The 24,527-nt window shown below is 43.4% G+C and overlaps 1 protein-coding gene across 2 annotated transcripts in view; it reads right to left on the reverse strand.

Annotated features, from left to right (window-relative positions):
• UXS1 (UDP-glucuronate decarboxylase 1) overlaps positions 1-24,527 on the reverse strand; it is an 84,390-nt gene that overhangs the window by 33,138 nt on the left and 26,725 nt on the right. The window contains exons 3-6 of one of the 2 annotated variants that reach the window (XM_082743805.1): positions 24,347-24,410; positions 23,198-23,241; positions 17,878-17,938; positions 9,477-9,657 (exon numbers count right to left, since the gene is read on the reverse strand). In XM_082743805.1, coding sequence (XP_082599931.1) covers positions 9,477-9,657; positions 17,878-17,938; positions 23,198-23,241; positions 24,347-24,410 — 350 coding nt within the window. The remainder of the gene's footprint in view (positions 1-9,476; positions 9,658-17,877; positions 17,939-23,197; positions 23,242-24,346; positions 24,411-24,527) is intronic. The other variant, XM_082743806.1, reaches the window with a different exon arrangement.

A 24,527-nucleotide genomic window follows, 5' to 3' on the forward strand; every position in this document is an offset into this window, starting at 1 on the left:
CTGCACTTAATTCATCCTAATTATTTCAGTCTTTCAAGCCCAACACAACTGGGAGGCTCAGTACACACAAGTCACAAAGATGAGGACAAGGGGCAAGCCAGATGGTTCTATCTAGCAGATAGCATCTTTGGGAAGAGATTCTAGGTAGTGCAACAGGCTCATGGAACAACCCAGTAATGGTTTTTCCTATACGGTGACCATTCCTCAAGGGAGGCAAGAACAATCTGTAAAAGACTGTAGGTCTCATCTTCTAGATATTTATGAGGATTTTTGGCTAAGACTATTCAGGCCAACTCCTGAAGTGATTGTTTTAAAAAGTCTTCTTCTACCAAATCCTCAACAGTGATTTTTGCAGAAACAGAAAAAAAAAGAAATCATCCTGAAATCTATATGGAATTTCAAGGGACCCTGACTAGTCAAAACAATTTTGAAAAAGAACAAAGTAGGAAGACTTATATTTCCTGATTTCAAAACAGTACAAAGCTACAGTAATCAAAGCAGTGTTACTGGCATAAAGACAGACACAAAGACCAATGGAAAGGATACGGAGTCTAGAAATAGATTCTGTGTACACGGGTCAATGATCTTCTACAAGGATACCAAGCCACTCAGTGAAGAAAAGTAACAGTCTAACAAACAGTGCTGGAAAAACTGACTATTTGCAAAAGAAAAAAAGTTACATCCTTATCTTACACTACATACAAAAATTAACTTAAAATAAACAAAAGACCTAAATGTAACACCCAAAACAATAAAACTCTAAGAAGGAAACAGGGAAAAAGCTGCAGGACATTGGATTTGGCAAAGTTTTCTTGGATGTGACACCGAGAGCAAAGACAACAAAAGTAAAAATAGAAAAATGGAACTCTGTCAAGTTTTAAAACTTTTCTGACAGTATCAAAGGATATAATCAACAGTAAGAAGGCAAAGTACACAATGGGAGAAAATATTTACAAGTCATATATATGAGAAGGTGTTAATATCCAGAATATATAAAGAGCTCCTACAAATCAACAACATAATCAAAGAACTCAAAAAATGGCACAGCACTCGAAGGAGTAATTTCTCCAAAGATGAAATACAAATAGCCAACAAGCACATGAAAAGAAGCTCAACATCACTAATCATCAGAGAAAGGCAAACCAAAACTATAACGAGGTATCACTTCACACCCACTGGGATGGCTACTACCAAGAAAAAAAGAAAAAAGAAAGAAAAGAAAAGAAAAGAAAACCCAAAATAGCAGGTGCTGTTGAGGAAATGGAGAAAGTGGAACTTTGGTGCACTTTGGTGGTGACATAAAATGGTGCAGTCACTATGGAAAACAGTATAATGATTCCCCAAAATACTAAAAATAGAATTAACATAAGAGCAGGAATCCCACTTGTGGATACATAATCCCCAAGAACTGAAAGCAGGGTCTCTAAGAGATATTGGCATAGCCATGTTCATAGCAGCACTATCCACAATAGCCACCTGGTGGAAGCAACCCAGGTGTCCATGGACAGACAGATTAACAGATAAACAAAATACAATGTGTGTGTACACACACACACAGAGTGAAATGTTATTCAACCTTAAAATGAAAAAAATTCTGTCACATACTACAACAAGGATGTACTTTGATTACATGACACTAAGTGAAATAAGCCAGTTACAAAAAGACAAATCCTGTAGGATTCCACTTGTATGAGCTACCTAGAGTCATCAAACTCAGAGACAGACGATAGATCACTGGTCCCAGGGTCTGGGGGAAGAGCATTATTGTTCAATGGGTACAGAGTTTCAGTTTTGTAGGTGAGAAAGTTCTGGATATCGGTTCTAACACAGCATGTTTAACAGGACTGGCTAGTACAACTGAAAATGGTTAGGACAGCAAAACACAAAATAAGATACTCATGAGCAGTAAAAGCAGATGAAAAGAGTATTAGTGGAAAAAGGGTGTGACTTTTACTAAGGCTGAAGTCAAAATGAATGGTCTGGGTTTATGTATCTGTTCTCCTCCCTTTCTCTACCCAGGGAATCTAAGAGCTAACATCAGGCTCCTGAGCCAGTCATTCAAGGTCCTCAGTCAGACCCTGTTATATAGCAGTTACACCACGAGGCTTCCGAAGGGGGGTTACCTGGACCCCTGGCATCCAGATGCAGACACTCCCGGTGGGGAGACTCTATATAGATTTGTGTGTATGTACACACACACACACACACACACACACACACACATTTTAAAGCCACATTTGAAAACTACTAATCTAAAAACAGAACCCATACTTTTGAAAGGCTAATCTTTCTTCAAGAAAACTAAGAAAACCTCAAACCTTTTGACATCATTTATAGTCTTTAGCATGGAAATTCATTAAGAGTCTCTATCTTAATGAGAGGAAAATCCTGTGAATGCTTTCTGACCACCCTCTGCCCAAGTCATTCTGAATTGAACCACTGCTAAAAATAAAAAGCAAACAAAAAATTTATTGTGTGAGCTGTGAGTTAACAAGCCAGGTGTCACAGAAAGCCACCCTTCTTAGGCTGTGTTACCCTCTGTGCAGCTTACAGACAGGACCGGTAAGAGCATGGGTCTGTCCCTGCTCACCTACTTCTGAGTTCAAGGACAACAGGTGTAGGCAGCAGCCAACCAACTCCATGCGCACATGTTGCAACTTCTCTCTGGAAAACCCCTCATTGCACCCCAGTGCTGCTCCGAAGCAGGAGGGGGCCAGACCCACCACGGACTAAACCTGGCCAGGCCTTTAGAGCTGAGCGCCACCCTGAAGAGCACATGGCCGGTGTGCCTGGCCCCTGGAGCTGGCTCCCTCCTTCCCAAAGACCATTTAAATCAGGGTATGGGTTGTGATCTCACAGCACAAATCACTTAGCACTGTTTTTACTTTGGAGGTGATAAGACCTGCAGCGAAGAAAGTCAGTGCCTCAGAGACTAGAGAAAAAGGGGACCAAAGAGCTCGTCCCTCACAAGTCCAACACCAAGCAAAAGGCACGAACATTTCCAACCTCCTCACTGTCTCTTTTGCCTATACCGGAGTCCACACTTTCTCCCTCAAGGCTCAATTCAGAAGTCGGCCTGTGGGGGGGGAGGGCTCTTATATGCCCTGATCTGGATAATCACCCTCCCCATTCGCTGCCCCACTGCTGGCTAATTCCCACATTCTGCCTTGTCCCGCTAGAGCTGCCGGCATGCCCTCCTCACCAGATGATAGTCACTGAGAACAAGCGATCCTTCTTCCTTAGGCTCTCCACATAGCTTTGCTCTCTGCAGGAGGGTGCCCCCACCTTGTCACCCATGCACACACATAAATGCTGACTCCTGGGCAGATCTCATGCATCAGAAGGGCTAGACAGGGTTGGGGGTCTGTGATGGAAAACCAATACCCCGCTGCAGCCACGGCCGGTTTTGGAACTGTGCTCACTGAAAGTGAGCTGGATGAAGAGGCGACCCAGAGACTGGGCTTGTTCATCCAAAAGGCTATTGCATCTGGTTTGTTGTTGTTTTCCCATCTGTGGTTCAGCCTGACTGCAGCTTCCTGGTCATCCCACCCGGAAAGGCTAAGGTGTACCGTAAAAACTATGTCACACGGTCTAAGTAGCAACACTGATGCATTGTGTTTAAGAAGAACCTGAAGTCTGGGACGCCTGGGTGGCTCAGTCTGTTAAGTGTCCACCTTCGGCTCAGGTCACGACCCCAGGATCCTGGAATCGAGTGCGTGATCAGCAGGGAGCCTGCTTCTCCCTCTGCCTGCTGCTCTCCCTGTTGTGCCCTCTCTCTCTCTCTCTCTCTCTCTCTCGCTCCAACAAATAAAATCTTAAAAACAAAAAAGGAAGAATCTGAAGTCTTATGAAAATTAGTATTTCGAACAGCTCCTCTTTCCCACAAGAATGTGTTTTGCCAGGAGAATTAATGCCTCTAACTCCAGTTCCTGTCCTAAAAAGGACCAAACAACAGAGGCTGTTGAGTAATTATTTGGGTTAGTAATTGTAAAGAGGAGAGTGGGGGGGGGTGGTAGAGAGATTTAGGAGGAGTGTAAATAATCAGAATGACAAGTGCTACAAAAATACTGAACGATATTAATAATAATATAGCAGCAAAGCTAACCCTCACAGTGGAGGGGGAATAAAGCCCTCAAAAGATGTCAATTTCATCATAAGAAACATACACCAAAAATGAGCATGACATCCAAAAATCTAAATTGAAGGGAGGGAGAGGTTGAAAACAGGAGAAAGAAAGGCAGAGCTGTTCATTTGCTGCTGTGTCCACCAGGTGACCCTCCTAGGACCCCGAAAGATTTACAAGGCCCATATGCCGTAATCATTGCCAGAAAAACAGAACCTAAGCAATGAGCCCTAAAAGAGCTCAAATTAATGATAAAGGAAGGGAAGCAGTAAAGCAAACTAGTGTTTTCCTTTTACACAGAATTTCCTTAAGTAGGTCCAAAACAGCCTTCCTGCCAGAACACAGGACGTTATTTTTATGCTGGGAAGAGGATGGGCAAGGGGTGGGGTACAACTGAGGCGTGCTCAGCCCCACTGTGAATCTTGAAAACATCGATCCTGCAGCTACACTAACCACACACCAAATTCCCACAGGTGTTCAGGAGGAATTTCACTGTGCCTGGAAAATATACCGATGATACCTAAATACAGAAGGACAAAGGTGTCAAAATTGGACAACTTGAGATCACTCAAAATCCTTGTTCAGACTCCATCAAAAAAGTCAAGTGTAGGGGTGCCTAGATGGGTCAGAGGGTTAAACGTCTGCCTTTGGCTTGGGTCATGATCTCGGGGTCCTGGGATCGAGGGCAGTCTGCTTCTCCCTTTGCCTGCCGCTCCCCCTGCTCATGCTCCACCCCACCCCATAAAGGACATCTTAAAAAAGATATAAATAAAAAATTTTAAGAAATCAAGTACAATCTCTATCAAAGGGGAAATCCACATAAAAGCCAACTGAATCTTCGCATCTCCCTGTGATTTTTCTTTCTTTCTTCTTTTTAAATATAAGTTCCTAGTATAGCCTGGTCTGATTGCTTCCCTGTGCCAGAGCCACACATTGCTAAACTGATAAGATACCCATCAAGGAGTGTACCCTGAAGCTTTGAAAATACATAAAATAAAAGGCTGGTTCTTGCTGTGAGTATGTGTGATTATTTAGCATACAGTAAAATCCTAGCCTAATGATACTCCTATTTATACACGTTCTTTCCCCACAGTCCAGACCAGAGCCCTGGAATAAACACTGGACAAGATGTCCCTCTGTGCCACATGGAATGTGCAGCCCGAGCCCTTGTCCCCCAATACCGGTATTTATGATGCAAAACAATATCTAAGAAGATAGAGGACTTCTCAGTGTAAAGACCCAATTTCTCTTAGTATGAAGAACTAAAAGAGTGGGATTTTTGCCTTGATTTCATATCAAATAATACTGACTTAATGCAAAGGGAAGACTACATGCCAGAGGTCTGGCTCAGCCCCAGGACCAAAAGTTCTGGTCAGCACAGCTGCCGGTCAATTTCCTGCAGCTGGCAGCCACCCTCATCTGCCTCGAACCCCCTCCAAGTGCTCAGGGGTCACCATGATAACACCATGGTGAGAAAGTACCTATGGGCCAGAGCCTCATTGCAGGGGTTCCCCATGGCTCCAAGTTCAATGGGGAGGTGGGTGGGAACATCAGATCTGCAGCCTCTGCATTTTATGTTTACATTTGCAAAAAAAAAAAAAAACTGAACAGGAGGAAAAGAATTCTAAATTATAATCCAACAAAAACCTCTGAATCAGAATAGCACTCCTCAAATACCTACATCAACATGGACCCAATGCTCTTGGCAAACACAGTTACTAGCCACCATTCACGGTCAACTCCGGGGCATCTGGGTGTGATAGTCCAGGCTCTCCTGTCTTCCCTGACTTGGGGCCTACCCCTCCTGGCCTTGCACAGGATCCCTGTGCCTGAGAAAAGGTGGGCTACAGGACTCCACGCACGAGTTCCCTCACCTGTGATGCGAAGATAATAACTGCCTACCTTACGGACGCTGAAAGAATTCAAACTCTTAATTATACGCAGTGATTAGAACTGTGCCTGGAACACGGTGAGTATTCATGAAGTGTTTGTTTACGATTGTCATTTTCTGCTTTCATTGCCCTGGACACCTCGTACTCACAGGTACTGCATGTTCCAGGAATGGACTCCCCATGATGTGAGGGGTGCTCTGTCTTTTTCTGTCCTCTATAGAAATGCTGGTTTCAAGATTCCTGCTAAGGCAGATGGGAGGGGCCCAGGCTGTCTACACCAGGAGACTGGACATGAGTCAAAGCCAACAACAAAAATGACTTTGATATGTATTTTGGGGCAGCTTTCTCAAGGAGGGGTCATTATGGCCCATACGTGCAAACTCCCCAGTATAAAACTATACTATATTCATAGGGTCAAGTGCTAATAAAATAACCTCCTGAACATATAGCTTAGCCTAGCCTGTGTTACATGTGCTCAGAACATGTATTACATGTGTTACATGTGCACATGTGTTACATGTGCTTAGAACAAGGCTAATGCATTCCATTAGCCTCCAGTTGTGCAAAAATTCTCTAATACAAAGCTTACTTTGTGATACGGTGCTGAATATCCCATGTACTCTTCGAGTACTGTACTGAAACGAAAAGCAGAAGGGTGGTCTGGGGAGCACTTGGGAGGTCCCAGCCCCTGTGTTAAGTCCTTGACAAGAACTCGGGCTGCACATTCCACGTGGCACAGAGGGACATCTTGTCCAGTGTTTATGCCAGGGCTCTGGTCTGGACTGTGGGGAAAGAACATGTATAAATAGGAATATCTCTAGGCTAGGATTTTACTGTATGCTAATTCATCTACTGATGCCCTAACAAACTTAGAGTCTAAAAAAAAAAGGGGGGGCCCATTTACAATCTAGCAGGTCTGCAGATCAGAAGCCAGCGCGGTGTGGCCCAGCTGGTTCTCTCTCTGCCCTCACAGGCTGAAATCAGGTGTCAGCAGGGCTGCATTCCTGCCATTGGTGAGTGAGTCAAGCTGTTGGCAAAATGGAGGTCCATGAGGCTGCAGCATGGAGGTCCCCACCTCCCTGCTGCTGGCTGTGGGCTGGGAGCTCCCAGAGGCTGCCCAGAGGCTCTGGCTCAAGGTCACCTTCAGAGCCAAAGGCCATGGGTCAAGTCCTCCTCACACTTTGAATCCCCCTGTCCTCCCTAGCGCCTGTGGCCTTGAAGGCATCCCTGCTACCAGATCTCTCCCAGTAGCTCCTCCACCCGCTGCCGCTGCCACTTTTCAATGCTGCCACTTCTCAATACTTGTGATTATGTGGGCCCACCCACATAATCCCAGGTAATCTCGGTATCCTATGGCTGCCGGCTGATTCATGACCTTAATTCCACTAGAGAGGACTTTCACTGCAGCACGTAGACTCCCACACTATGCAATTCTGCCTGTGGGTGCCCTATCATGTGTGTTACCTCAATTTACCCTCACAGCAAACCCACAATCAAGGATCAAGTCTGGGGGAACATGAACCAATATATCTACTACCAAGATCATCTGGGTCACCTCACAAACGATAGCCTAACCCTGAAATAAATCCCTGATAGATTAATCACATGTTTTTAAAAAATCACATTAACAAAAACACCGTGGCTCAATATTTCTCTATTCTTGGGACACTGAGAGCATAAAAGAAATTGGACAAATGGGGAAAATATACAGGTGAGACTATAATAAAAAAATGTCAATAGAATTAGAAGGCTAAAGCCTTTAACATTTGTTAAATATATACCAAGTAATTAATATCCCTCTTACTAAGAACTCCCACGAAAAGCAAATATTTTTAAAAAGGTAAAAGAACTAGATTTCTTTAGCGAATTTTAATGTTAGGGAAAAAAATCTAACTTTTTTAGTCAAAGAACCATGTGTTTTCTATCAAATTAGCAAACTATTTTGTTAGTTTTTGGAGATAATGCTCAGTGCTACTCCTGTGTTTGTGAAACAGACAACACGGAACAATGAGGACATGGCATTTGGCAAAATTCACATTCAAAGTCTTTTATTAAGGAAATAAAATTCAAAGGAAGACAAGTTATAATAAAAAACTGGAGAACATTTAAGGATAGGAGTAAATAAAGCACAGCATACCCATACGATAAACACTGCTCAGCAACTCTAAGGTGTCAGTCTGAATCTATGGGTAAAAAAAGTTTTCCGCATTGATGTAGGTGGTGGGAAAACGGAACCTCCAAGTACAACCTCCTTGTACTGACATGGGAAAATGTCCATGACCGGGCCACGCAGAGAAGCAGAACACCACACCATCCATGCAGGAGCGGGAGGGCCAGGTGATCATTCTGGAGCCTGAAACCTGAGGCTGAGTTCTGGCCTGACCACTTAAGAGCCCTACGGCTTTGGGAAGACCACAACCCAATACCAGTTTTCTGTAAATACGCAAGGGAGGATGATACCATTTACCTCTTGGGACTCCGGTCAGATTTCAGTGAGAATGAACGAGAAGGCTGGTGACCCCAAGAGGCCTGCTGAGCAAGCACCTGGTAGAGGTCCTCATCAGCACACCTCAGACCTCAGACAACCCCCCAGCCTCCTGAGGCTGTTGTAGCTGAGGGCCACACACTAGGTGAACTACAACACCAGAAACTTCTTTTCTCACAGTTCTAGAAAACAAGGTGTTGGCAAGGCCACAACTTCCCTCAAAGGCTCTAGGGGAGAATCCCTCCTTGCCTTGTAGGCAGTCCTTGACCTGGGACTGCATGGCCTCAATCTCGGCCCTGGTGTTCGTGAGACCTGCACTTCTCCCCAGGCATCTGTGGCTTCTCCATTCTGTCCCTTATAGAGACACTTGCAACTGGAAATATGGCTCACCTGGGGCATCCAGGCTGATCTCGTCTTAAGATCCTTAATTTCGTCACATCCACAAAGACGTTTCCCCCCATATAAGCTCACATTAGCAGATTCCGGGGATTAAGACGCGGAAATATCTTTTTGGGGAACACTGTCCAACCCACTACAGCCCCCAATCCCTGACTCCTTGAGAGTTGCAAAGTTATTGAGGCTTTAAATTCCTGATGTGGAATTTCACTGGTAAGTAGCATTCCATGCCAGCCAGCACCCGGTAGGAAGCTCGAAGTAAGTATTTTCACACAAGTGGGGCAGGCACCAGATGTGTTATGCAGTGGGGAGGGTTGTGCACTGCACAAGCCCTTCTGGAATAGCCCATGATGCCCAGAGCCAGGAGTGCTGGGGACAGTGCAGTCAAACACCCACACTGCCGTCACTGCTCTTTATCATGGAAACTACGATAGTGCCTGATACCCAGTAAGACCATTTCAGAAATGAGCCACAGCTCACACTCACCGTGGTCAGGGCAAAAAGCTCCGGCTGGGGGCCAGCAGCTCTGGGGAGCCCACGTACCTGGCTCAACGTGCAGTCAGTGGCTGCTTTCTCTCACCTTCAATGTAGAGCGGCTCCACCACGTCGTGGTTAATGAGCTCGAAGTTCTCATGGCCGATCCAGTGTTCTACGTTCCTCTTCCTGCCTGTGAAGAAGTTGTCCACCACAGTCACCTCGTGGCCGTCCATCATGAGCTTGTCGGTGAGGTGGGAGCCCACGAAGCCCGCTCCTCCGGTTATCTGCACATGCCCCACGTCCCCAGAGAAAGCACAAGAGGACAGGGTGACTTTGGAGCAGCCACAATTTAAAACATGGGAGGACAGCAAGGAAGGAAGACACCAAGAGTTTACAGACAGCGTCTTTGCTCTTCCTCCAGAATAAGTCGTCATACTACCACCAACTTCTAAGCAACCTAAACACTGAAGCTACCACCCAGTCAACAGTGCAGAAAAATAGTTTCAAGTTTCCAAATGTCTCCTCTGACAGAGAATTTTACATCAAAAAGTTCTTATTTTACAACGGAGAGACACTGAACATCACTTGTCTAATTCTAGCACCACTCCTGCAAGGTTGCAGAATGACTTTCTTTTAAAAAGTGACTAGCAACATGCAGAGATTCGGTGAAGTACCAAATCATACAGGTGGTTTTTTAAAAAATGGACACAAAACGTCATAAAAAAATGATTTTCCTTCCAACTGTTTGTGGGAACAAATGAATAAGAAATACTGTTTGCAAGCCGGAGCTCTAAGTGATTAAGGTCCGCTGGCGGGCCCCATGGGGACAGGATGCCGCTTCAGGGGGCAGGGGGCCGGCAATCTGTGCTTCCCAAACCTGAGCCACAACCAACATGAAGAGGCAATCACGACGGAAAGATACTGTTTAAACTAATAGAAAGGTTTTATTCAAATTACAGGGTATAATTGGAGGGGGACAGAAAAAGCAGACTGCGTTTTAGGGAGGAAGCAGTGAGAAGAACGAAGCCAGAAAGCGGAGCAGCCATGGGAAACCACCTCTCTGTCTTGTTCTGTTCTCTGTGCCACCTCTGTGGCACTCTGTGCCTCTGTGCCACCTTCTCTGCCATCAAAACTTGCGTTCACCTCACCCTCCTGTTCCAAACTGAAAGAATGCCAGGGGAAAAAAAAAAGCCAATTCTTCCAATGCTCTTACCGAAAAAGAAAAACCAAAAACCAAAAACCAAACAAAACACATAAAACCCTAGGTGTATGGTTTTAAAACATTTAGTTTGCCATGAAGGGCAGATAAAATTTGAGTAAGTCAAATGTTTACCACAGGTGAGAGCAAAACAGCCCGGGGCAAAGGAGGACCATCTGGGGAACAGGGAGGGGTCACGCCAGCCACAAAAAAACCCATCCACACCAATCGGACATTTGCATATGCTCTGACAACAATACAAACACAGCTGGGCCATGAACATCGTGGGTGTGGACTGCATGGCTCCACTCTTAGGCCGATTTGTGTGCTGAAACACACAGGACACGACTGTGACTGCAGTTCCTCTTCCTTACGATGTTCTTTGTAACATTTTCCTTTCCCCAGTTTATTTTCATGTGAGAACAAACTATATAATGCACGTAACACACAGAACACGTGTGAACTGCCTATCCGTGTTATGGTAAGTAGGCCAGTCAAGAGCCGGCGAAGACTCAAGGTACAGGCGGATTCTCGACAGCACATGAGAGTGGGGGACGGAGGGCCAGTGCCTCTAGCCCCCAAGTTGTTCAAGGGTCAGCCGTATCACGGTTGAGAATGCGGATGGCTGGAAGGTCCTGATGCTCCAGAGTTCCGTCAGCTGTTTTTATTGTTTACGGAGAGCCCCATTTCCCAGATCCTCTGCTTCGCAAATAGGAAACGAGACACCAGGGGATGAGTTTCTGACCACGATCCCCAGATTAGTGAGGACAAAATAAGCTCAGAGACTTCCTAATCTCATATTCTCTCCACTACCTGTAGATTTGTCTGGTTCATGCTTTACCCTCAGCCTGCCTACATCTCACCTGTATACCTGAATGATGACCTGACGACAGAACTTTCAGGAAAAACACAGGAATTCCAAATCTAACTCTATGACTGCTTAACTTGAGGGGTGAACATTCATTTTATTTGGCCTTCATTTCCTTGCATTTTCCCAAACCTTCCACAGTTCATAAATCAGAAAAATTACATCTCTTTTCAAAGAAATTTGACCTTCTTTAATGTAACTCTATATCTATATGCAAATATTTCTTAAACTGGGATGTTCTGTTGCATGCTAACTTTATCTCCACACCTAAAATAACCGAGCAACTACTCACAGCCATCAGAAATGCAGTACACTAAATTATACACGATTGCTTCCAACATTTCGCTAGCTTTAGTGGTAACATAAACGTGCTGGAAGCACCTCAGCCTTGCTTGAAATGCATTTGAACTGTTTTTCTTGAGCAAGTGCTTTCTATCGAAAACACTTAAAGATTTATGGAACATAGCTGGGTGGTTATACAATGCCTCTCACTAATCAATTTCAGCCCAATAGGCAAGCAGTTCAAACAGAAACGAAATTGATAGAATCTCATCACTTACAAGCACCCCCTTGAAAAACGAATTGCCAAAACCAGGCAATACCCTTTGAATAACAAGGAGCTAACCCCCCAAAAAGATAGTAGGAAGAAAGGACGGGAGACACCTCTTCCAGAGGAACTGAATGGGCTCTAGGCAGCTTCGCATGGCTCTGCAGTTATGAGCTCATCTCAACTGCCTGTACTTCCCGCTCTTATGGGAGCTCACAGGCCGAGAACCTAGTCCAGTTCAAGGGCGACAATCAAACTCAGGCTGTTCTGTAAAGTCAGCAAAAAGAATGCCTTTGTAACAAACCCCTTCTTTGTGCCAAGGCACCCACAACCACTGAAAAGGCTTTGGGTTTTAGCAACAGCCTGGCACCAGATGACTCTGAAATGTGGCTTAACCTAGGAGATGGCCGGGGAGTGAAGGATGCTCAGCCCATTTATTGTGCTGGTGTGAAAAGAGAAATAAATTCAGTAATACTCGGCATTGATGGGAAGATGATCAGACAGGGATATAATAATAACGCTTGCAAGGCTGTGCAGGGTTCGTATGTTAATGGGGGACATCAAATATTCTGATCATTCTGACATGTGGCAGCAGAAAGTCTGGAAAAATTAACTTTTCTCTGCTGCTGAAGACACAGGTGTATTTCTCAATTTACGCTTAAGTGCCTACACATTTTTTATATTGTCCTAAGGGTACACAGCAAATGAAGAAACATTTACGCAAGAAAATCTACTGAAATTCATTAAGAATAGAATCAGTGACACTGGAGCCATGGCCCACTCCCACCTTCTACCCTTCACCCTCATAGTTCAGAGTGGGTGCTGTTAGCTAGGGCCAAAACAATGGTGCTCCTGGTCAAAAGATAATGGTATCTCACCAGATAGGGGCAGGCCACCCACACTTCTCATCCGCCACCCCCACCCCTCTGAACCACACAGGCTCAATTAGTGAGGCCTGAGCCAAGTGATTAAGAGAGACCTTCCTCCTCCAGCTCCTGCTTCCATGGCAGAAGCTCTATTCCAGGTATGGCACACTGTGACTGAAGTAATGGGCTCGTGGTCACCCTTGCCCGGGCTCACTCACGGAGTGGATTCCATGCCCAGAAAGGCAAGGCAAGAAGACCAGGGGTACTGCTTCTGCCAGTCCCCTGCTAGTGAGCAGGAAAGTCACTCCCTCCTCTCCAAAGTCTTGGCTCAGAGGTTTCCCCTTGGGGGATGAGGCAGTGAATAAAAACACAGGAGCTCCAAAGTTCTCCCCAGAAAAAGAGACTTAATTTGAAAGAGAAAGTGGAGAAGTTCAAGCCTAAAGGTTATCTCAAAAACCCTGGAGATTTAAGTGGTAAGCAACAGAAAGGAGCCTGGAAGTTCTAGGAGGACAAGCTTAGCCCCAGGCCAGCCAGTTTAGTAGTGAGAGCCAGGGAAACACAGGCCCAAGAGTCCTCTTGGGGTCAGGGCAAACCTCAAAGACTGGCCTAAAAATCTACCGCTGCAAAGGGGCCAGAATTTAACGGGATCAAACTGAGAAGCAATTTATGCAAAGCATTGGTTACAGCACAGCTTGCTCAACTAGCAATTACTGGGGCCTACTGGTTAGTGTGTGATACCACACAGGCAGACAGCTTAACAGAGCAATCAGGCTACGAGATGGTCAACAAGAGCCTGTTAGAACCACTGGATCCCAGGGTGAGAGTGTCCATCACTAAGGCTGTGGCCTCTGGGCAGCGACCATCAGAGTCCCATACTCCAGGGGAGCAGACATCACTGAAGGAGAACAGCCCAGTCACTAAACAAGTACATAAACAAGAAAAAATAAAACAAGGCTTGGTGAAAGGGGAGAAGAGTACCCAGGGATCTGGACCCAGGAAAACCACCAAGCGACAAAAACTGCCTATGCCAGGGCCCAGCTCTCACCTTCACCAGTCCTCCAGTCAGCCAGCATAAACAAGTTCGGGAGAATGGGAGGAAACCAGAAGTACACAGAGACTAAAAAGAGAAAAAAATACAAAATAGAAACAAATGGGAATTTGGGGGTTGGTAAGTATAGAAAAACTCATGACAGAGAGTCAACAACTGATTGGATGTGGCAGAAGGAAGAAAGCAAAGCTGAGGATAAATCGAGTGTTTGTGCAACCTGAAGAGCAGAGGGAAAAAAGAAAGGGAAGTGGATTGCCTCAGACCAGTACGAGACACCAACAAACACACCAAGACGCATGTAATGGGAGCACCAGAAAGGAAGAAAGGGAGGAACAGAAAAAACAAAGAAATAATGGCTGAAGAGTTCCCCAGACATATGAATGTACACATTCGAGAAGCTTCACAAACTCCGTGTAAGCAGGATAAATGCAAACACAGATGCATGGAGTCAGATCATCCTAAAAATGCTGAAAATCAGAGACAAAGAGGAAATTCTGTAAGCATTTGGACTGGGTTAAATACTGCCCTACAAGAGTTATATCCTTCTTAGAATCTCAGAACATGACCTTATCTGGAAATAGGGTGGCCGCAGATGTAATCAGTTGAGATCCGGTCATGCCGGAGTAGGGTAAACTGTGGATCCAGTATGAGACACAGGAGAGAACACCATGTGATGATGGCACAAAGACTGGATGGATGTGTCGCTACAACAAGACAAGGAATCCAGGAACCAGTGGCAACAACCAGAAGCTAAGAGAAAGGCGTGAAACAGACTTCCTTATAGAAACTTCAGGGAGAGCACGGCCCTGCCAACACCCTGACATCAGAATTTTAGCTTCCAGTAGTGGGAGAATTTCAGTTTCTGTTGTTTTAAGCTATAACTCATGACTGTGGCAGTGGCCCACGGAAAGTAGACAGGAGACAAGGAAAAGGACTCCTCACGCACAAGGGACCCTCAGCATGACCAAAAGCCTACTGTCTATCTCAACTAGCGGAGGAAGCAGTGGGGTAACACATTCAAAGAAAAGAAAGAAAACTGTCAGCCAAGAATTTTATATAGAACTCAAACTTCTAAAACTGAAAAACAAAAACAGATACACAAAAAATGAGAGGATGTATTGCCAATAGCTGACAAGTAAGAAAAACTAAACAATGCTCTTCAGGCTGCAGCCAAATGATCCCAGGCAGCATTTCCCACAGAGGAAACAAAAGGGGCAAGAACAAATAAAGGAATTAGGTAATTATAAAAGACAATATATAATGGCACACTCTCCTTTCCACTCTTGATCGATTTGAAGACCAAATTGTATAGCACAATGTGAACATACTTAAAGCCCACAGATCCATATACTTAAATGACACAATGATAAACCGTGTTATGTATATTCCACCATTGCCACAACAGCAAAAACAACTGTATAAAATAATGTGCATATTACTATACTATTTGCCCTGTAAAATTAAAAAAAAAATACATTTGCCAACAACAGCATGAAGAGGGTAGGTAGGAGCAAAGTTATATTGCCGTAAGGCAATGACATCAGAAGTTTACTCAAACCCACAGGAACAATGAAGGAAACTAGACAGGGAAATGAAAAGGATGATGTAACAAGTTCTGTAAATACATCTTTCCTCTCCTTTATTCTCTCAGATTATTTACAAGATATAAAATTTAAAAATAATAAAATATAAATTAATTATAATAATGCACTGTGGCGTTTGTAACTTGGACTAAAGTGATACATAGAATGCAGAGAATTGATATCACAAGAAGGGTTGGGTAACAGAACTATGTGGGAGTGGCATTTCTCTATCTCACTAGAACTCAGTATAAAGCTAAAGTAGAGTGTCCTGAGATAAAATATAGATGGTAAGCACTAGAATAAATAGCAACAAAATGAATTTTCAAAATACATAAAAACATAAAATACATAAAAAACACAAAATAAAATGGCAGTTATAAATCCAACTATGTGGATGTGAATGGATTAAATGTGAATGGATTAAGCCAACCACCCAAAAGGCACCCAAATTGGAAAATAACAAAACAAAACAAGGTTCAGCTATACTAAATCTTAAGGGAACACACAAGACTGGAAGGTACAATGTGCTGAATGTAAAAAAGTAGAACATACACTTTTTTGGAAACAGTGAGAAAGCTGGAGTGGCTATGATGATATCAGACAAAATAAATTTTAAAACAAAAAAATGTTAAGAGATGTAAAATGTTATCATTTTATAATGATAAAAGAGTCAATCCATCAAGCAGATATAAGGGTTTTAAACATTTAGGCACCTAATAAGAGACCCAAGATATACACAAAGCAAAAGTTGAGAATTGAAGGAAGAACTAGAGATTTTGACAATAGTTGGAGGCATCAACACCTCACTCCTAATAATGGACAGAACTATAAGATTAGCAAGAAAAAGAAGGACTTGAAAAACATCCAATCCAGCTAGACCTAACAGATGTCTACAGAACACTCAACAACAGCACAATACACAATCCTTTTAAGAGTACATGAGGGGAGCCTGGCTGGCTCAGGTGATGGAGCATGAGACCCTGGATCCTAAGACGGGGAACAGGATAAGGATGTCTGCTCTTCCCACTTTTATCCAACACTGCACTAGGGTTCTAGCCAGGACAATTAGGCAAGGAAGTAAACTAGAAAGCATGCTTCCTGATAAGCTAAAAGTTAAACTTCCCATAACCTCAGATGACATAATCTTGAACAGTACATAAAAAATCCTCAGGAATCTACTCAAAACTATTAGAACCCAATGATTTCAGCAAAGTTGCAGGGTATAAGAAAATACAAAAATCTATTGTATTTCTATTTCCTTGCAATACAAAATATAAGAATGAAACTAAAAAACAATTCCAGTTATGCTAACATCGGAAAGGATAAACACTTTAGAATAAATCTAACAAAAGTGTAAAACTTATACTCTGAAAACTACAAAAGGAATGTTAAAATTAATGAAAACCTAAATAAATAGAAAGACACCCTGTGTTCAAGGATCAGAAGACAATATTAAGATGAAAATACCGCCCAAATTCATCCACAGATTCAATGTGGTCTGTATCAAAAACTCAAGTGGCTTCTTTGAACAAACAGATGAGCTAACCCTAAAATTTACCAGGAACTCTAAGGGATCCAGAATAGTCAAAACTATCTTGAAAAGGAAGACAAAGTGGGAGGATTCACACTTCCCAATTTCAAAACTTACTATAAAGTTACAGAAACCAAGACAGTGGTACTGGCCTAAGGACAGACAGGGTCAATGGAACAGAACTACATGTATAGAAAAAAAAATACTTTCATGTATGATCAGCTGATTTTTGACAAGTGTGCCAAGACAATTCAAAGGGTCATGATTCATCTCGACAGCTGGTGGCACTAGATACATACCCAAGAGAACTGAAAAACTATGTCTGCAAAACACTTGTACACCTATGTTTCATAGCCCCATTATGCACGATGGTCTCCAAGTAGAAACAACCCAAGTGTCCATCAAATGATGAAATGGATAAACAAAATGTGGTACCTCCATAATATGGAATATTATCCAGCCACAGATAGGAATAAAGTACTGATTTATGCTACAGAATGGATAAACTTTAGAAACATTACTACAAGTTTAAGAAATCAGATCCTAAAGACCACATATTATATCCTTTCATTCATCCATTCATCGGAAATGTCCAAAATGGGCAAATACATTGAGACAGAAAGTAGTTTCAGTGATTGCCAGGAGCTGGGAGGAGGATGGCTGACAACAGGGATGGGGGTTCTCCCTGGAGTGATGAAAATATTCTGGAATTAGAATGGAGTGCTGTCGGAGGACTTTGTGAACACACTATAAACCAGTAAACTGTATATTCTGTATGGGTGAATTATGGTATGTGAATTATACCTCTATTTAAAAAGCCAGATTTTTGATATTATAAATATTAATCAGGTGTACAAACTTACCAAAATTCTTTTACGGTCCTTTTCTGATAAAAATTTTACTGGCGGGTATTTCTGGGTGAAGCTGTAGAAAAAGAAGAGATGAAAAAAAGAAAAGTCAAACCTCTCCTGTGAGGATTTTCTCTACGACCATCAAAACAAAGGCAGATTGTGGCATTATTATTGTCCGCTACTTCTATCCACTCCAAGTGAGGGCTGTAGGAATAATGGTTATTGGCTCATTTGAATTCAAGAAATATGCAACTGCTTCTTGTGTGGAATTAAGCTGAGGATAGAGATTCCATCTCTGAGAAGGGAAAATTTACCAAGGTACAGGCTATGAACAGCCAGAGCTAACACAAAATAAGGGAGGTGGTGGCCTCCTTACAATGCTGTATGGAGAAGTCTGGAAGGAAGAAAGCAGCTGCATGAAGTTACAGACCCAAAGCAGGACACCGTGCCTTGCAAGGGGAAGAAAAGAAAAAACTAACTAGGCCTGTTTCCTCATTCTGGGCAACCTCACAACTGCAGGATCTCCTTCTGCACCGGTGCCCCCGGACAAGAGGGCGGGGCAAGCGGCACTTTCCATCTCCCATGGTCTGCTCTGAACTCACCTTAAATCTCACCTTATAATGCCTCTTCCCCCCAGGAAAGGTCCCATGGGTCCCCAACCCCTACTGATGTTTTGGGAGCAGGGCAGTACAAGCGACAGATTAAAGATCAAATGGGGGTTGATAAATGCAGATTTGAAATATCCATTCTTAAAGTGGTTAAGTGGTTCAGTTAGGCACAAAAGTGCTTTTAGTAAATTCAGAGAAACCAACTTTACAGTCATTATTTTAATTGGAGAGGTGCCAGGGGCACTGTCTCATCCCCTCTACATCCCAGCTGGGATACAGAAGGCATTTGCTTAATGGTCGCTGAAGTGAACAGACTATGACAGGTCATTAGACAGAAGACCTTGAAGCAAGTGTTTCTCATCTCTTGGACGAGTGGAAACATGGTTAAATTGGAGCTTGGGGCAGGAGGGCTTTCTTTTACGATGCAGATGAATTCCCTTATTAAGAGCTTCCAGATTCTCCAAAGGTCAAGTTCCCCTTGCAGACGACAAAGCCAGGCAGGCAGGTGGGCGAATCTGAAGGAGTGAGTGAGAACCTTGGCCACCCCCCTTACTAGTTCTGTGACCCAGACCCCCAAGAACTCTGTGCACCTCAGGGCTTCCTGCTGTCAAGGGGTAATCACAGCACCTTCCCCAGAGGGCTGCCCTGCAGGAGCTGTCCTCACCACAGGCAGCAGGGTAATGGCCAAGTGAATGTTCTCACAGCGGCTGTGGGGCAGGGCACATTCTTCTTGCTCGAACAGTGGAAGCCTTCTGGGAGCCTGACAGATGCCTTGTTTGTGAGGTGACACTCCTTGTCACTCCAAATACTTTCTCCATCAGTCAGCTGGAGGGTGGCCAAGAAAACCACAGCACTGGCTGTGTGCCCCCATCACATGGCCCCGACATCCATTCTCTTCTCTGAGCGCTTCACATCCACCATCCGGCCTCAATCCCAAATTCCACAGCCAGCCATGTGGTGCACCTACGGTGTCTCTCTCCTTCCAGGCCGACCCTCTCCCCACCTGCACACTGTCGCCCATTTATTCCGGAGAGAAAATAGCCAACAGTTTTCTTATAGGAAATGCAGCTCAGCAAAACTGAAGGAAATATGTAAGTGCCTGACACACAGTGACATGTGGAGTACAGACTGATAAACCTACTTCAAACACTGTGTGCTAAAAACCTTTAAAATAAACAAAAACACTGGCTGGGCTCCTTGCTTTGTTCTTCTTCAACATGTAGCAACCAAGTTTCAGATTTCATACGTATGATCAAGTTATTAAACTGTTGGAAGAACTCTCTTACAACCGTCATTTCTGTCTTAGAGAAGTCAGGCACACAAAGCCAGAAATAAAAGCAGGGGTAAGCTCCACCAGGGTCCTCCTCAGTCTGCACTTATACTGTTTGCCTTTCTGCAGTCACGGATGACAGAGCTGGGAGAGTGTGTGAGGGGACTGTGTGAGGTGACTCTGAGGTGACTCTGTAAGGGGGCTGTGTGAGGTGACTCTGAGGGGACAGCCTAAGGGGACTGCGTGAAGGGACTGTGAGAGGTGACTCTCACGTGAGGGGACTGAGTGAGGTGACTCGAGGGGACTGTGTGAAGTGACTCTCAGGTGACTGCATGTGGGGACTGGGTAAGGGGACTGTGTGAAGTGACTATATGAGGGGACTGCATGGGGGGAATGTGTGAGGGGACTGTATGATAACTCTGAGGTGATTGTGTGAAGGGACTGTGTGAGGTGACTGCATGAGGTAACTCTGAGGTGACAGCATGAGGGGACTGTATGAGGTGACCCTGAGGAGACTGCGTGAGGGGACTGTATGAGGTGACTCTGCTGTGGTGCTAGCTGGGCCACACCTTTAGCACGCCACTGAGACTTCCCCTCCTGCACTTACCAGCACTGGGCAAAATGGCCAAGGGAAAGGCACATGCTTCTTTAAAGACTTGAAGTAGGTTAAAACCCTATGCAGTGGTGTACTGGCTCATCCATCCATTCATTTATTCAAGAATTTTCTTTACAGGCTCCTATTCTGTGCCATACACTGAGGACACAGAAGCAAACAACACAGAGAGGCAAGGCCCTGCCCACGTGAAGCCTGCATTCTGCATTTCTGAGTGTGAGAGAGATAAGCAAGGGAGGTAAATGAAGCAGGAATTGAATAATGGATCTCTTCTTTCCACCCGATATTAATCTTTTAGCAATTATTTAATGCCATTCCAGACTCTAACCTTCCTGTTTATGAAGGTAGCCAACAAGAAGCATTTTTACTTAGAAGTAACTTCTCATCATTACTTGCTATTAATTCACAGAACACTTAAAGATATTGAGATGAAATTAAATGGCAGGCAATCAAACTGTTAAGAAATGGGGGATAGAGTACAGAAGAGAAAAAACTCACATAACCCACTTATTCAGACTTCTAGAATGGCATTGTTCCCATTTCTCTTCCTGCATACATATAATCCCTACCTTTCAAAAATATTCTTATTTCCTGGGGGTCACTTTGCCCCCAAATGATAAGCACATCAAGACAACATAGTCCAGTTACATTCTTATCTTGCTCGTGTCAAGGTGGGTGTTTGATCATTCTTATCATACAAATCACCCAGGAAAAATAAAACCAGACAGAGCTCCATTGATTTCTACCATAAAGGCATGTCCATGACTTGACTTTCTAGCTAACACCTGACTTGCTCACCAACCCAGAGACCAGAACCATTTTAGGATGAGTAACTAGTAAAGCAGAAATAAGTAGAAAACACTTAACCTCTGTACCTATCTTAAAGGTAACTCTCAGTTTGATAAGAATGAGTTACTGGTATATTCTTCAAGATTGTATTTATACTTGTGCTTTACTTCCCCGAATTCGACAAAAGCAAAGAACATCACGTAAGTATCAAAAGGAATCATAAAATTCTCAAAAGATCATGTGTGTAAACCATTGCCCTAGGGAAGTTATCCAATTAATTCACTTTTCACAAATATTACTCTCTAAAAAAGATATCAGTAGTGAGCGATTTTTTGGGGGGGGCAACATAAAACCTAGTGGGTTATTCTTACCATACACAATTTTTAGTTCCTAATTAAAATCTCTCAAATTATTCCAGTCTTACTGAAGGCAGGATTTCTGGCTCCCACCCAATGCAATGTTATAAAACATTTTAATTTCAGCCCAAATAATGGCAAGAAAATTTAAAGGACAAATAACAAATTTGTATTACTTAATATGATCTGTTATAACTTTTTGTCCTCTAAGAGCTGAAATTAAGTTTCCTGACCACATATAAACTACCAGTTGAAGACAAGAAGAAAACAAATGAACACATTTTGTTTGATGACTCTTCTCCATCCTTAGTTCTCTTTGATGATTTATTGAAAATACTGAACCCAAAGAAAAACTAGCTTTCCATTTCCTCCTTTTTAATCTGGCCTTGACAAAAGGTTCCTACAATGCAGATCATCCCAACTCATCCGAAGAAAAGAAACAAAACATTACATAAATGCTGGGTGAGTGTTTTTACTTTTCTTTTTTAGACCAACTCTGGACACACAGTTTCCCCAATAAACTCAAGGGAAAAAGTTCTAGCACCTGGAGCTCAATTGTTTTAGAGACAGAATGTGGGTGCAGCAGAGACACACATGGCAGGCAGAGGGTTGGGAGTTGGGGGGTGTGGAAGACCACAACAAAAAGGGAGGCATAACTTCCTCTAGCATCTGATTCAAATATATTCCCACTGTATTATATGATTCCTCCCTTCCATCCACTTTATCTGGACTCAGTTCTGGAACCTTCCTAATATATGGTGACAAGCAAATAACTGACCCTAATTTCTTATAGTACTTACTTACACCCAGTACTAGGTTTTAGGTTCTCCAGCTTTATTTTCTTATTCTGGAATTCTCCCAAATTAATCAATATATGAGAGAAACCACACGAATGTCCGGTGTAACTTAAAAGAAGGTAAGGCTTAGCTTCAACTTGTATGCCAAGAATTTACAGGAACTGACAAAGTCACTGAATTTGGAAAAGGAAGATTACAACACCTTAGAGCCTCTCTTCTTCTAATGTTTGGACTATCTGAGTATCATTCAAATCAGGGTTAAAAAACCCAACAAGGGGCAACTGGTGGCTCAGAGGGTTAAGCGCCTGCCTTCAGCTCAGGTCATAGTCTCAGGGTCCTGGGATCAAGCCCTGCATCAGGCTCTCTGCTCAGCGGGGTGCCTGCTTCTCCTTCTCTCTCTGCCTGCCCCTCTGCCTACTTGTAATCCCTGTCTGTCAAATAAATTAAAAAAAAAAAAAATTTTTTTTGTGGCCTTTAGTTTAACATCATCGTAGTTTGTAGAAATCAAACTGACAGAGGGTAACAGAGGAAGGACTTTTAATGCAGGATCTGTGTAGCTGGGCTTCAGGAAGACTCCTGAAAAAATAACTTTATTAAAATAAATAATTTTTTCTAGAGACAAAAAAGCTTCCACAGCTTTCATAAGAAATAGTTCATAATGACAAAAGCAAAAAAAAAAAGAAAAAATAGATTTAAAAACATTGCATCCAAATTTTACAATAAACATCTACCTTCTCACAGAAAAGTTCTTGTGTTGAAAGTGCTTGGTATCTTTCATATTATGGAATAACACAGATTAAAAAAAAGAATTATACAATTGAGATGAATTTGTATCAGATACTGACTTAAAGTCACTAAGAAAAAAATATTTTCCAAAAAACCTCCAAAAGTGCACATACCTTTTTTCCAAATCTCTGATTTTCTCTCTCAGTGGTTCAACGATCTAAAACAAAAATAACCAAGATCAGTTTTGAAGCAAAGACAGTTCTCCACCACTTCCCCCATCTCTGATGTTCCACATGGGCACGACATCAGGCAAAACAGATTTTAACTTCCTCTTCTATCCACTTCCACTTTGAAATGACGTTATATCACTTGAATCACAAGTCAAGAAGCAAGGTGATACACTGCACGCTGGTACTCTTACTCTACGCTGGTACTCTTACTCTACCGACAGGTAAGTCTCTGGGAAAATAAACTTTTCAATCTCCTTACAAAAAGGAAGGTGGTTGAGGCTCACCTCAGGCAGTTCAACACCGCCCTCTTCTTTTCAGGAGAAAGAATCCCCTCAATGCTGCCCTCAAAGCTTAATCTCTTGTATCTGTACATTATCTCCCCGTCATCTGCTCAGCACGCGCCTGGAGGGCAGGCTGTGAGCAGACCCACATCCCTGTGTGTTAGCACTGCGAGCTGGGGCAGAAGGACAAGAGCAATCCAAGAGCGTCCCCGCCACTGTGACATTTGGCTTCAGATCAAAATGACAGACTCCCCTTCTCCTCCTGCAGCCCACGTTACAGCTGCATACCTATGTCTACAATTAACTGACTAAAAACACAAGCAATTATTTTTAAGTAGAAGGTAGAAAATCAACCAGAGGAGCTAGCTTTCCGTGAGCAGGTGTGGGCTTCCCCATCTGTGTACATGGAGACTCCCTATGCTCCCCGAGTCCCAGCATCTGAGTTGGGCCGGTTCTCCTTACAGGACCTGCTGGGGTGAGTGGATGCTGGCACTGGCCTCCATTCCTGGTGAAGGTACTCACTTCTCTTTCTCTAAGAAATTCTGGGAAGGTCACTTGAAAAGTCAGACAAACTCGTAAATCCATTTTGCCTCTGAGGTAGAATTTACAGTATGTCACGCCTTGATCAAATGGACAAATGCTGACCCAGAGGAAAGGTTCCTCTAAATAAGGGAGTAATTCTTGAGGAGATGTTTTCAAAATCACAGGTTAGCATCAGGCTTCCCCAAGAAAGGTACAAGGACAAGAGAAGGAACTGAAATTGACAAACATAACAAAAAAACAGGAGCAAAATACAGGAAAGGGAACCAACCTCTTCGATCTTGCTCTCGATTTTGAGTTCGCCATTTTCCTGGATAGACCTGTTGAGTAGAAAGCTGCGAAACTGAGATCCACTGAGCGGCTTGATGACCTCAACACTTAATTCTGAACAAATGACAACACAAACCAAAGGCTGCAGACCATCTTGCCACTCCCCTTCCCAAAAACATCAG

This window comes from Mustela nivalis (assembly GCF_964662115.1).
Source record: "Mustela nivalis genome assembly, chromosome: 8".
Classification (NCBI taxonomy): Eukaryota; Metazoa; Chordata; class Mammalia; order Carnivora; family Mustelidae; genus Mustela; species Mustela nivalis.